Raw genomic sequence first — 14,148 nt, 5'->3', positions numbered from 1 at the left:
CAATAAAAATTAATAAAAATAAAATTTATATCAACAATAGTTGTCATATAAATAAAAAAATAAAAATATAACAATAGAAAATTAAAAAAATAACATCAGAACACTAAAAAAATAATATAAAAAATATTTATCATATAAATAAAAAATATAATAAAAAACATAAAAATTAAAATATGAAAGAAAGAACTAAAAAATATTAAAAAGAAAATTAAAATCTTTACCTTGGCAGTGATAAAAACAAATCTGAAAAAGAGTTTGATAAAAAAAAATTTTCTGTAACGAAGAACATAGAGAGAACTACTACTGTGTGAAATTATGTGGTTATAGACATCCTTTTTATAGAAGAAAGGAAGGGTACAATTGGTAGATATGAAATAGATTTGTTACTTAACTCTTGCAATGGTCATTAATTTCCTAACGTGAACGCAGAAGCTTGAATTTTTAGCTTCTCATGAACGTAGGTTCACAGGTGAAAGCAATTCTGGGTTAGGGGTTTCAAAAAATTGCCAAACATAACAATGTAGCGTTCAAGACATTCAAACGAGCTTTTTTGTTTCTCAACGTGAACCCCAAACACACCCTAACTTGTCCGGAAAATGTTCATAGACCAAATTGTCCCTCGCTGCAACTTAAGAGGAAAGTAGACTGTAGTCTGTAGCATAGTTGTAAGAACCGGACCGGACCAGCCGGTTCGACCGAAAAACCGGTGAACCGGACCTATAACCGATCCGGTTGAGTGATGTAACCGGATAAGAAAAAGAATCGTTTTGAACCGGGTTGAACCGGCCAATTTTGATAAAAACCGAAAAATCGACGGTTTCTGGTTAACCGACCGGTTCGAAAATTTTTTTTTTTAATTCCTTTTCCAAAACGATGTCGTTTTGGTTTATTTTTTTTTTTAAAAAAAAAGAAAAGCCCTACGGGTACCCCAGCCCCAAACCCCACCGACCCACCCCCAGTTTCCACTTTCCACATTTCTGATTTCCAATATTCTGAAAATCGGTTCGAACCGGCCGGTCGAACCGGTTGAACCGCGAACCGATGAGAAATACGATTCGGTTATATGCTAAAACCGAAAAAAATGAAAACCGTTGTTGAACCGTTAAACCGGCCGGTAACCGGTCAGTCGAACCGAACCGGGACCCGGCCGGTTTTTTTCACTTTGCCCAAAAACTCTCAAAACGCGCCGTTTAGCATTCAGTAACCCCAACCTTACCCGTTACCAACCCTAACTCACTCCAACGGCGCAGCAGCAGACCCTCCCTCGTCCTTCCCATCACCCTCGAGCTAGCCGTTCCTCTCAACGTCGGCGAGCTCAGTCCCTCCCTTTCGTTCAGCCGCCGGACTACTCCTGACGCCGTCGCTGGTTGGAGCTTCGAAGCTCACTCAGTCCCTCACTCAGCTAACGTTTCAGACTCTCAGCAGTGGAAGCATAGTCGCCGGGTTCGCCTCCTGCCTCCGTCGCGAAGCTTTGTTCCACCGTCGCCAGCTCTCCGTTTCCAGCGCCGTCATCCTTCCTTGCATTTGAATCTGTAATGGAGCCTCTGTTTGATTTTGATTCTGATCTGTTTTATTCTGAACTTTTTTATTCTGATTGTTGGTTTGATTCTGATTTATTTTTATTCTTCCGTCGTCCTCCCTATTGTTGATTCTGATTTGTTCTTTGGTTGGGTTGTTCTTGATTCTTTGGTTGGGTTGTTAATTTTATTTTTTTTACTTTGAACTTTTTGTTCTGTTTTTTTTATTAGTTGCCAAATCAGAAGGTACAATTTAGTATTACTGTTATGGCTGATTTGGATTTGCTGAGGAAGATTCAAGATTTATTATCCCTCTCTTGAGTTGAATGAAGTTTTTGTCAAAGTTAAAAGAATGTATCTGAGCAATTGCAACATGCATTGTTACTATTACACACAGCAATTTGATGATTTGTTTGATCTTTGTTGCCTGTGTTGGTATGTGTTGATGGCCTGGAGTTTTGAGCTATTTGTTAGATATGAGTTTAGACTGTGATAAATTTTGATAATTGTTATGTTTTGAGAAAGTTTAGCTCAGTGATTACGATGAGCTTAATTGCAGAAGAGGTCTTGCTACTTTGTTGAATTTTGAGGTATACATACTTGCTTCTCTCGATGTCTTTGTCTGTCTCTGTCCCCTTCTGCAACCATTGTCTCTTTTATAGTGATATCTGATATGTGGTCAAATTGCTTCTCTTTAATATCATGGTTACTAAAATTCAATTAATCTTTCCCCTAATCTGATGAGAACTCGATCAACCAAATTGGATTTCAATAGAACAGTTACATAAATATAAAGACATAGAATTGAAACTGAAATTGAAATTTATAATCAGACATGGAATTACAATCGACAGATTTGAAAAAGAAATAATAAACGGGGATACTTATCCCCTTATATAACCTACATGCTTGTTACATATACTTAGAGAAATAATATCCGAGGATACTTATATAACCTACATGCTTGTTACATAGACCTAGAGAAACTTACAGTATATGCTTAATCGAACTAAACAGCCCTAATAAAATCTATGACAAAGAAGGGGTTTTAACTTTTAACAAGAGTAATTGTAGTGAGAACATGTATGTAGTGAAGCTATGCGAATTCTGATTCAAGTAATTCAACCGTGAACTGAAATGGTGATATAGTTTTTTTGTGAACTGTGAAGTGTGAACTGATATAGTGATATAGTGATTGAATAAATAATTGAATATTGTTCTTGCTATTTTAATTTTCAGTTTTGATTGATCTTATTAACTTGTTAATTTGATAAATTATTGTTTTGGTGTTGTTCTTGAGCTTTTGACTTTTATATTGTGTTTTGCTGTTGTTGATTTAATAAATTGTTCATTGAGTGGAAGATGAAAATTTGCCATGATAAACCTACTCTTGCCATGTTAAACCTGTCATGTTAAACCTACTCAATTCATTTCATTATTGGCATTCATAACAAGGCCTCTCATCTCCTCTGGTTGTTCTGTTAGGCATATCCACAAACAAGTCTCGCAAGCCACAAGGGTTTACATAAGTGAGGGATTAATGTAGCAAAACTGCAGCAAGTTATAGCGGATTTTGATGATTGATGATAAACTTAGATGTTGTCATTTTATGTTTGGTTGGTTGTTTTTGTTATTTGATTTTTGAGTATGTATTTGAATGAGATTATAACATTTTGGTTTATGTAGTACTTTTAATTTGGATGATATTTTAAAATTTATATTAGACTATAATTATGTTTTAGTGTGTTTATTTATATTTTATTTATTATTTTATTATAAAACGGTTTTTTCGGTTCAACCACGGTCAAACCGGTTGAACCTATAAACCAGTAAACCAGTAACTAAAACGGTTCGATGACCGGTTCGGTTTTCAGAACATTGCTGATTTCCCCCCAACCCTAACGGCGCCTAACCCTCTCCGCCTCACCTCACTCTTTTACAGTGTCACCCAGCCGCCAGCCGCCAGCCGCCTGCCGCCCGCCGTCATCCTCTTCGTCTCACCGCCGGCCTGAACTCTGAAGGAACTAAGGAAGTAGGAACAGCCGAACAGAACAGAGCCGCGGCTGTCCATCATCGCCGTCGCCGTCGCCCTTGCTGCGCCGTCAAACTCGCCCTTGCTGCGCCGTCGAACTCGCCGTTGCCTCGCTCTTCTGCTCTGTCAAACAGGTTAGCTCCAGTTCTCCTCTGTAGTCTGCTCTGTTCTGCACTTCTTGCTGTTACAGTGTTATGAATATGCTTGTTGAAATTTCTGGGATGAATATGCTTGTTGAAAGCTTGAATCTATGAAATATGAATTATGTTTTGTTGATTTGTTCTGTGTTTTACATGCTTGTTAAAAACTTGAAAATTTGTTGTTTTATTGATTTGTTCTTGAAATATGAAATATGAATTATATGCTTGAATCTATGAAATATGAATATCCTTGTCTTGCTGAATAGGAAATTTAACTATTTAAGATTGCTTGTTGACTAATGCTTGTCTAGGTCTCTAGGATGAATATGCTTGTGCTGTGAAATACTTGTATGCATCTTCTGCTTTCAGTTGCACCAAACACACACTCACAACAATACAGAACAAATGCACCAACCCTTTCTAGATCATTTATCTCAAGTATGATTACATCAAACTGAGAAGTTTCTTCATATTTAAACACAACTAAATGTCCTTCATTAAGAGAGTAGTTTTTGGTAAATTCCTTCCATCCTTTTACAAACCAAACTTCATCACTATTCTTTTTTGTCCAATACACTTTCCATAGAGTGCCATCTGGAGGCTTAAGAAACACTGGATTTGAAAGAGCGCTTCCATGTCTCCTTGAAAACTTATTGGGTATTTTCTGTGTGAAAACCTGTTAGTTAGTGTGCCAAAAGTTCTAACATCTTAACCAGAAATAAAAAAACAAACAAAGAAAATAGCCTAAACTATAATTTTCATCTATGTATAAAAATAAATAAATTCCTGCTTTTAGTTTTTTATTTTTGTTCTGAAGATGGCTATTACATCTGGAATGCTCTCGCCTGTTGATGATGATAATAATAATGAATAGATGAATAAATTACCTTCTAAATAAAAACTCTCTTTGTTAACTATTATATATGATATGATCATAAAACCAATAGCAAATATGTATAGCTCTAATGCAAATAAAACAAAAATATGCTTACAATCCTTTGAAGATTAGTTTTGAGTATAGCCTTGAAGAAACGGAAATGCAACATAATGTTGAATTTATTAAGTTTATGACTATTTTTAGTATTTTATATTTTTTATTTATGTGAAACCGGTTTTACCGGTTCAACCAGCGGTTTATCGGTTGAACCAATAAACCAGTGAACCAGTAACCTGACCGGTTCGATCATCGGTTCGGTTCTTACAACTATGGTCTGTAGGGTGTAGACCTCATTTTGCCGCTTTTGTACGTCATCTGCAGTTGATGAAAAGAAGCCAAATTAACAAACCAATTGAAACCCAAACGGAAATTGAAAGAAATAGCGAAAGAAAGCAAGAGCGCACTGAACAGTAACTGAAGAGAAGAAGAAGAAGAAGCGCAGAATGGACAACAGAAACGTCGTCGTCTGCGACAACGGAACTGGGGTTTGTATTCCATTTCACATAATCAATACAACACATGTTTCTTGATCCGTCCAGTGTCACCGTCGATCCACTTACTCCCAAATCACATACATTCCGCAACCCATCTAAGTGATCCTATATACCCCGATTTCACAAGCGTGTTTTTTTAATATTCAAATTAATATATTTATATGTGAATTTTTGTTTGCAGTATGTGAAGTGCGGTTTCGCTGGGGAGAATTTCCCCACGTCTGTTTTCCCTTGCGTGGTGGGAAGGCCAATGCTTCGGTACGAAGAATCGCTCACTGAGCAATCGCTAAAGGTGCATTTTCTATTTCACTATTACAGTACTACTACTAAATGAAAATGAAATTAGCTAGGTGCTTTTTTTTTTTAATTTATTTCTTTATTTTTTTTACAGTAGGTGTGTTGTTGTTAATTTGATCCTGTCAATAATGTAAACACTATATATATATATATATATAAATATATATATATGTGCAATTTAGTTTGTGCTCCTGAAAAAAAGGGTTTGAATTTGTGTGTGGTTTTAGGATATTGTTGTTGGAGAAGGGTGCGCAAACTTGCGGCATCAGCTTGATATATCTTACCCAGTTAACAATGGCATCGTGCAAAACTGGGATGATATGTGTCATGTTTGGGATCATGCATTTTACAATGAATTAAAGGTAAGTAACTGTCTGGTAATTCTGCACTTTTTAATTTAGATGTGGAAGGGGAATGTTGTAGGACGCAGATATGGAACGTATAGGTACTGTACGCAAAGTGTGGTGTCAGGAGCAAAAATCACCGTCCAATTTTTGAGTACACAAATCTGACCATCCGATTTGTGTTTAAAAAATTAAAAAAATTTGGAGTACACAAATCCGATTTTTCATCTTTTTTAAAAAAAAAAAAAGTTCTTTCATGGCTAACTATCTAATGTGATCTGCTTTGACAGATTAACCCGCCTGACTGTAAAATTCTACTCACAGATCCACCGCTTAATCCCTCGAAGAATCGTGAAAAAATGGTTTGTGTGAACCAACCCTGAGGCCTTTTCTTCTGAAAAATAAAATAGTGAATTTCTTGTAAATGATTTTAAGTTTTAAATATTATTTATTAACCATTTGACTTCACAGATTGAGATGCTGTTTGAGAAGTACAATTATGCTGGAGCATATATCTCAATTCAAGCTGTTCTGACATTATATGCTCAAGGTGCTTATAGGGATGGGTGAAAGTTGAAGCTTGTTTTTTCTTTATTATGAAGCCATCCTAATCATAATTTGCTTTCCGTAATCCCTCTTATCTGTTTATGGTCTAATTGTGTTATGCTTCCTGTCACTCCTATTATCCATAACAAAGAGTTATTTATAAACCATAATATTTCATTTTTCGATACAATGTTACACACTAGTTTGGTGAAATAAAGATATCCTCTCTCTCCCTCTCTCTCTCTTACTTTTAACTTTTTAATCTTGCACCAACATTTTGTTACTTGCCACAGGTTTGTTGACTGGATTAGTTATTGACTCTGGTGATGGTGTCACTCATGTGGTAACTAATTATCTGCTACACTACCTAAATTTTTATGCTTATTACTTATTACTAGTGTGTTAACAGGCACATTATGGTAACTTATACTGTAACTAAGAGAGCTTGGGTTCAAATCTTATAAATAACATTTTTTTATGATTTATATATGATAAAGGATATTTTAGGAAAAAAATTGTGCATCAAACTTCCTCTTATCCCCATTATATATAGTAGATTCTATATAATAGATTGGTGTAACTGCTAGATTCAGTCTCCCAGTTTTCATTGTTATTTTTCTTTAAATTTCCTTGATTGTCTTTAACGATCAGTTTTAACAATCCATGCCAATTGCATATGATTACAGAGTCAAGCCATTTAGCGTATACCTTTTATTAAATGTTTGATTACTATTGATTGTTGTGTTGATCTTTTATAACAAATAACAAGTATCCAATGAATTGAGTACGGTACCCAAATGGCTAAATCAAACATTTTAAAAAAGTGTGTTATTTCTAAGAAATATTGGCATAGAAAATAGCACATTTCCTGGCAATCTCAGTCGAAAACACATTTGGCATTTAATGAATTGGTTCAATTCATACCAATTTGATACTCATAATTATGATAACTACCACCCTTTCAACCATTTGAATGCTACGTTTGTCTAAGGTATTGATATTGATGGAGTGCTAATTTATTGTCATTAAATATATTGATAACGATCCCATTTAGTGGGATAAGGCTTTGTTGTTGTTGTCATTGTTGTAAAATATATTGATAAGCATGACTTATTTGATGAGAGCTTGAAAATTAATGGTGCATTTGTGAGTTCATCCTTTGAAACAATAGATTGTTTGAACTTATTTACTTACTCTTATCCTTTGTGCTAATTCATGGTGAATCTATGAATGTGTCTTCATATCATTTCCATCCCATCCTTCATAGTTCCTTGCAGTTTGTGATTCATTGTCTATCTTTCTTATTGGGTATCCATTTTATTTCATAGTGATTATAGCATAATTCAGGACTAGCAAAACAATAAGCACTTCACCTAGCCTTTTTTTTTTTAAATATTCTTAAATGAAAATATAGTATTTAATTTGAGAAAAATAATTAACAAAGTTTCCAGCAATTAGATGTGATTCAATAACTAACTTGAATATGGTTTCTGATAAGGCGCATATAAGGCAATGAAAATGAAAAATTGACCAGGAGAAGTATTCAGACCAAAAGCTTTATATAGGAGAGATATACTGACTGATCATCACTAATCATCCTGGTTTAAAATATGTTGCACCATTAATTTAAGGAAGCAGAAATGGGCTAACAAGTTGAGCACCTGTTATAAATTTGATAGTGTTACTATTATAACTATTCATTCCAAAAATGTTAATAATCAATGTTGCGATCCAGGTTCCAGTTGTTGATGGCTATTCGTTCCCTCATCTAACAAAGCGGATGAATGTAGCTGGTCGACACATAACATCCTATCTTGTTGATTTGCTTTCAAGAAGGGGGTGAGGTCTAATTCTTTTCATATCAGTCCTAATATTGATATGACGTCAAATTGACTCTTTCTATCTTACACTTCAGTTCTAGCTTAAACAATATTTTCTTTTCTCAAGGTATGCACTGAATAGGACTGCTGACTTTGAGACTGTTAGGGAAATCAAGGAGAAACTATGCTATATAAGGTTGGAAGCAATCTCATGATATATTTTGGTCTCCTGTGGTCTTTGAGGTTTTCTTAATAGCCACTTCTGTTCTCCCACAGTTATGATTACAAGAGGGAATATCAATTGGGGCTTGAGACCACTATCCTTGTCAAGAACTATACGGTAAGTTGATACGCTGAATTTCTTGGAATCTTTAGAGGACTATGTCTGTGTATTGTAGTATCTCAAATCACATCGCATCCTGAAAGTCCCCAAAACTGGGATGTTGGGATCCCAGGGCATGGGATGGCTGAGATTTGAACAGAGGTAGAGGAAAATTCTAGTGTGTGTGTGTGTGTATATATATTTGTTTTTTAAAAAAGAAGTAATTAAAAATAAACTATGTATTAGGCATCATAACTAAATCCAAAATCTTAAAGTTCTATATTTTATAATAGTTCCATAACCCATACGAAATAAAACTCATAAATTCATAAATCCTAATTTAGGTTGTCAATGATCAATCATCACCATAGAAGGATAGTGAAATTACTTAAATGCCCCCTTAAAACCAAAGTAGAAGTTGGTTATAAGGGGGCGAAATCGTGTTTCAGCACCCGCATAAGATCCCAGTGGGATTTGCCAAGGCTGGGGTTTTGGCCAGGATCTGGCCAGGACACCTGGGATGAAAAAAAAAAAAAAAAACGATGTATGCTGGGTTGCGATGGGACGCCGAGATCCCATGAGATTGACTAGTATGCTACGCATATAATGATTGATCTTGTTAGCAATTCTAGTTGAAATAGATTGCTTGGAGATACAGGCAGGGGTTCAGTTTTTGTTTACTTTGTTTTCTCAGTTTCTTTTCACATGCCTTTCTGTATCCAATTTGAATTTTGTGCCCTAATGCATATATGAATTTGTAATAAACGGTGTTGTCATTATTATTTCTTGGTCGTCTTTGGTTTAACGTATTTGCTGGTGTTACTTAATTATTTACTCTCTGTATATCAGCTTCCAGACGGGCGGGTCATTAAAGTGGGCACTGAAAGGTTCCAGGCTCCTGAGGCTCTTTTCACTCCGGTAGACAAATCAAATCTTGTTAGATTGATTATGGTTCATGAGATGAATTTTTAACGAGAAAAAGAAAAAATTTGAACACGACCTTCATGTCTTTGTGATGTACCTGTGCCATTGTAGTTTCTAATGATTCCCTTGCTAAGCAGGAACTTATAGATGTTGAAGGTGATGGAATGGCTGACATGGTCTTTAGATGCATTCAGGAAATGGATATTGACAATCGGATGATGGTATGATATTCCATTTGAAATTTATACTATTTGGGATCCTTATCTTAAGTAAATAGATAATGATTCCGTTTATCACCATTTTAGGCTTGAAAGCTGACAACATTTTCCATCTTTTGAAATTTGATTCTATAAGCCAAAACACAATATTGGCAATGTCGAAAATGAGTTGAATGGTTAGCTACTTCGGAGATAAAACAAATGACAGCTATTAGAAGAATCACTTCGTGTGTGATTTCTTGTTTCCTCCCATCTATAGGTTAGTGGAACGGACTAAAATGGCTAATTGTGCATGAGAAAGGGGTTGAATCGTACTTAGATATAATTTTTTCTGAAAACAAATTTAAGGAGTACACATATGTATATTGGTTATTGGTTCGTCTAAAGATTTGTTTTACGTTCAATCGTCGACCAAGTTAGGAACTCCACTATTGAATAAGTGTTTACAAGATATTTTTTCCTCAAGTTTTCTCATGCTAAGATGATTCAGATCACAATTGATTTAAGAACTATTAGAATTTTAAACGAGTTGACTATATTCATGAATCTGGTAGACATGTCAGAAATGGTATATCCCTCTTTTATATTAGTCTTTATATCTACGCACCAAGATGTTGATCTTGATTTCTTTCACTTCTTCAGGGCTTTTATGTAATATCTTCAATCTAGTTCGTATTTCTTTGGCTATATCACAAGATACTATCTTGTCATACTCAGACGTGTTGAGATATCATAATATACTTGGCTTTTTAAGTGCAGTTGAAACTTTAGCCTTGTGATTATCAAATTACCCCATCTCTGGGGATGACTGTTTTGACAACTTTGCCATTTTCCTAGTAGTGCTGTGGACATGTTCAACAATCTCCCACATATCCAAACTAGTGAGTTGCATGAAGAGTTTCATCTTGTCTCTCAAGCAACAGTAGTTTTCTCCATCAAAATAAGGAAGACGATTGAGAGAGAGTACTTCACTATAACTTAAAGATTCAGCCACTTGTAAGACCTTTTCCTTTGCAACTGTTTGGATGCTTAACCCCTTAAAGGATCAACTCTGGTATCAATTAAAATGGTTAGTTGTGCATGAGAAGGGAGGTTGAATCGAGCTTAGATATAATTTTTCTGAAAAACAGACATAAGGCTTATCAAGTTTCTTGTACTTGTGTGCAGTAGAAGATAAACGTTAGTTCAAAAAAACACGATATAATTGAGAGAGTAGTTTTTGAGGTGCGCAAGGACTTTAGGTCAGTTTTAAAACCGATTTTTGAGGTATATAGACAACAATGAAATGGTAAATATAAAGAGATAGATTTGGGAAGTGCACAAAGATGTGTGTTGGTTTGACCAACAATTTGCCTTACATCCACTCCTCAATTACGTTGAAAGTTTCATTGTTTGAATAAGGGTTTACAGGATATTTTTCTCCTTAAATCTTCTTAGGCAAAGATGACTTAGATTTCAAATATTTTGAGAACTATTAGGCTGCGTTTGTTTACAGGGATACATGGACACAAAATCGTGTTTGACAGATGAGACATGGACAGAGACATTGTGTCCAGAGACACTAAATTAGTGTATTTTGTGTCTATCCTGACAGGAAGGACACAGCGACACTAACAAGGGACACAACTTATTTTTCATTTTTTCTTTCATTATTCTTGTTAATTTTTCATAATTATATTTTTTATTATTATATTTTTCATCTCAAAATTTTTTGAATGAAAAAAATGAGAATAAATTAGATTTTCATAATTTGTTCTAGTTTATTACCAAACAGAATATAAGAACACACAATTTTGTGTCTCTATCATGTGTGTCTTGTTCTCAGTGTCTTGTCCTGTTCTCAGAAACAAATGCAGCCTTAGATATTATTGTCTCAAGCCTTTTCAAGCAAGTTTTTTGTCAGATCAAACAAAGTGATTTAAGAGTTTGTTATGTCTTCTCCCTTAAATTTATTCACAAAATATGTTATGTCTTCTCCCTTAAATTTATTCACAAAATATTTAACTCATTTTTACCCTTCAATTCTCTCTCTTCCCCTCTCCTGTCCCCTCCCTTTCCCTTTCCCTGTCCCTTTCCCATTCCTCCTCTGCCTTTCCTGTGGTCATCTTGGGAATTATATTATTGAAGATTCGTTTATGTTTTCTAATTGAATTTGGAAGGGTTGCTGTGTGATTGATATTGTCCCACTCTTAAGACTTCCTCTTGTTTTCTGTCAATGATAACTAAAGAAGCATTTAAATTATTACAGCAGTTCTTTGCCTTTCATTGAATCTTTTGGCTTCATGATTGGAAGGAAAACTTCCTTTCTTGGAAAAAATGATATGGAAAGTGGAAATGAAAATATAGCTCAATTTTACATTGGGCCTTATTTTGGTTGAGAATCATTTTCATTCTGTCCTCAATTTCTCTGCTGTCCATTTTTAACCACTCAATCAAGTAAATCCTGAAGTTTTACATATCTTATGTTTCTTTCATGTCCTCGGAACATCCGATGACATATGGTTTATAATTAAATTACATTGTCATTTACTATTTTTACTGGATAATTATACCATTGCAATTTTTCCTTATAATTTATATAGAGAATTGTGCCCTTACCTATTCCCTACAATTTATTGTCTATAATATTGTAAATTTTTGTTTTGCAGCTTTACCAACACATAGTTTTAAGTGGAGGGAGCACCATGTATCCTGGATTACCAAGCCGGTAGTTTGTTCTTTCTTCTTTACTTTGGCTCAAATTGTCCTTAATATTTGAACTGCTGAAGGTTTTATTGCTGCCATTATTGTATATATACTGGTGAATTAATAGGCACTAATGTGCCTATTAGTCTAACCTTATCTTTCTTCAATATGTATAATAAATAGTCTTGGGTTCAAGTCTTATAAGTTACAACAATATTTTATGATATTTTAATATCTGAAAAAGGGTATTTTAGGGAAAAAAGAACTAGACACCAAAAAGGGAAATCCTCTTTATATATAGTAGAATAGCATAAGTAGATATAGTAGAGATAAGCATGCATATTCATATAGCATGTTCTGATGTTTTATTAGGTTCTTGCAACCCTTCAATTTCCTATTATGTTGGATCCTTGGCATTCAGCCATAACAGATGTGTGATTGACCGTTGTCCAGTGTTCCGAACCTTATAATCCAAGTGCAAATTCATTGGTTGAAACTTGAAAGTATCTTCTTGAATTCTTAGTTATGCTTCGCTGGGTGGCAATCCTACATCTATCTCCTTTTCGGATGCTGCTGTTAAGAAGGTTTCTCAGTGGTTGGCAATTTGGAAACGGGCCTATTTCTCTTTAGGTGGTTGAATCACTCTCATTCAGTCTTGCCACTCAAGTTTCCTCTTTACTTATCGTTGTTCTGTATTCCAGTGGGAGTGGCAAACACTTTTGAAAAGATTATGAAGGATTTTCTTTGGCGTAGTGTTTTTGGATACGAAGCAGGATCACTTCGAGAACTGGGAAGTTTGTTTTCGTCCTAAAAAGGAAGGAGGTTTGGGAAGTTTGTTGTCGTGCTAAAGGCATTACTTTGGTGGCAAAATGGCTATGCCCTATTCCATTAGAATCTCAATCTCTTTGGCATCTAGTTATCAGAAGTTAATATGGTACGGACATGAATGGGTGGGATGCTAATGCTTTTAGCCCTTGGATCATTTCTCAAGGTTACAGTACTCTCAAACCCTTGTTCTCCTTTTTGGTAGGTGATGGGTCTCATTTCAACCTAGCCTTTCCTCTTCTTTATCATCTATCTTCTATAATTCTCCAATTTGGTCCTTTTACATTAGACAGGGTTCCTCTTTCTCTTGGGACTTCCACTTTTTTAATGATAATGATAGAGAATCCTGTGAACTTTTAATTCTCTTAGGTCTCATTAACAATTTTTCTGTCTTCTAACCCTAACAAAAGGATACGGTCTCTTGACCACTCGGGTAGTTTTAATTGTAAATTCTTCCTTTTTCTCACTCATTCCTCTAACATACCTTCTTTTCATCCAAGCAAACCCATTTGGAAGTCCAAAGTCCCCTCTAAAGTCAAATCTATATATGGACAGCTGTGCTCAAAGAATTAATACCGATGACTTATTGTAGGTTAAAAGGCCACATAAGGTTATCTCCCCTGATGCATGTGTTGTGTGTGGAGGCAAATTCAGAGTCAAATCCGTTTTTGCATTGCCCAATAGCTGTTTTCTTATGGAACAACTTATTTAGCATCTTAGATGAATGTTGGATATGCCTGCAACCCTAGACCAATTTCTTTTGGCTGGGTTTTTTGAGTTTGGTAGTAGAAAAGAGGCAACATTTTTGTGGCAATGTGCTGTTTTCGCCACTGTACTATTTGGTTGGAGCATAATGCGCACACTTTCAGTGACAGTTTTCTAACAAGCATGTTATATGGGATGGAATTAGACTCCTAACATGTAGCTGGTGTAAAGCTCATGATCCTTTATAGGGGACTTTCCCTCTCAAGACATTTTGAGAGATTGGAAAGCTATGCTTTATAGATAAATCTTTTGTTGTTTTTTTTTTTTGGCTTTTGTATAGGG

General features: G+C 35.1%; 1 protein-coding gene and 1 long non-coding RNA gene across 2 annotated transcripts in view; one reads left to right on the top strand and one right to left on the bottom strand.

The window, feature by feature from the left end:
- Positions 1-3,483: 3,483 nt before the first annotated feature.
- LOC107494770 (actin-related protein 2) overlaps positions 3,484-14,148 on the top strand; it is a gene marked incomplete at its 5' end in the record, with an annotated part of 12,936 nt that continues 2,271 nt past the window's right edge. Inside the window, 13 exon segments of the mRNA XM_016115804.3 lie at positions 3,484-3,683; positions 4,948-5,111; positions 5,302-5,412; positions 5,645-5,779; positions 6,052-6,123; positions 6,233-6,311; positions 6,601-6,650; positions 8,043-8,146; positions 8,255-8,323; positions 8,404-8,467; positions 9,299-9,367; positions 9,511-9,594; positions 12,240-12,298. Of these exon segments, the coding sequence (XP_015971290.1) occupies positions 5,070-5,111; positions 5,302-5,412; positions 5,645-5,779; positions 6,052-6,123; positions 6,233-6,311; positions 6,601-6,650; positions 8,043-8,146; positions 8,255-8,323; positions 8,404-8,467; positions 9,299-9,367; positions 9,511-9,594; positions 12,240-12,298 (938 nt within the window).
- Positions 4,098-4,894, bottom strand: LOC107494773 (uncharacterized). Its single transcript, XR_001593366.3, has 2 exons — positions 4,682-4,894; positions 4,098-4,353 (listed from the first exon to the last, which is right to left on the bottom strand). It is a non-coding gene; the product is annotated as an uncharacterized LOC107494773 (long non-coding RNA).

Source organism: Arachis duranensis, chromosome 6 (genome assembly GCF_000817695.3).
Source record: "Arachis duranensis cultivar V14167 chromosome 6, aradu.V14167.gnm2.J7QH, whole genome shotgun sequence".
Taxonomy (NCBI): Eukaryota; Viridiplantae; Streptophyta; class Magnoliopsida; order Fabales; family Fabaceae; genus Arachis; species Arachis duranensis.
This window is presented reverse-complemented; position numbering and strand designations above follow the sequence as displayed.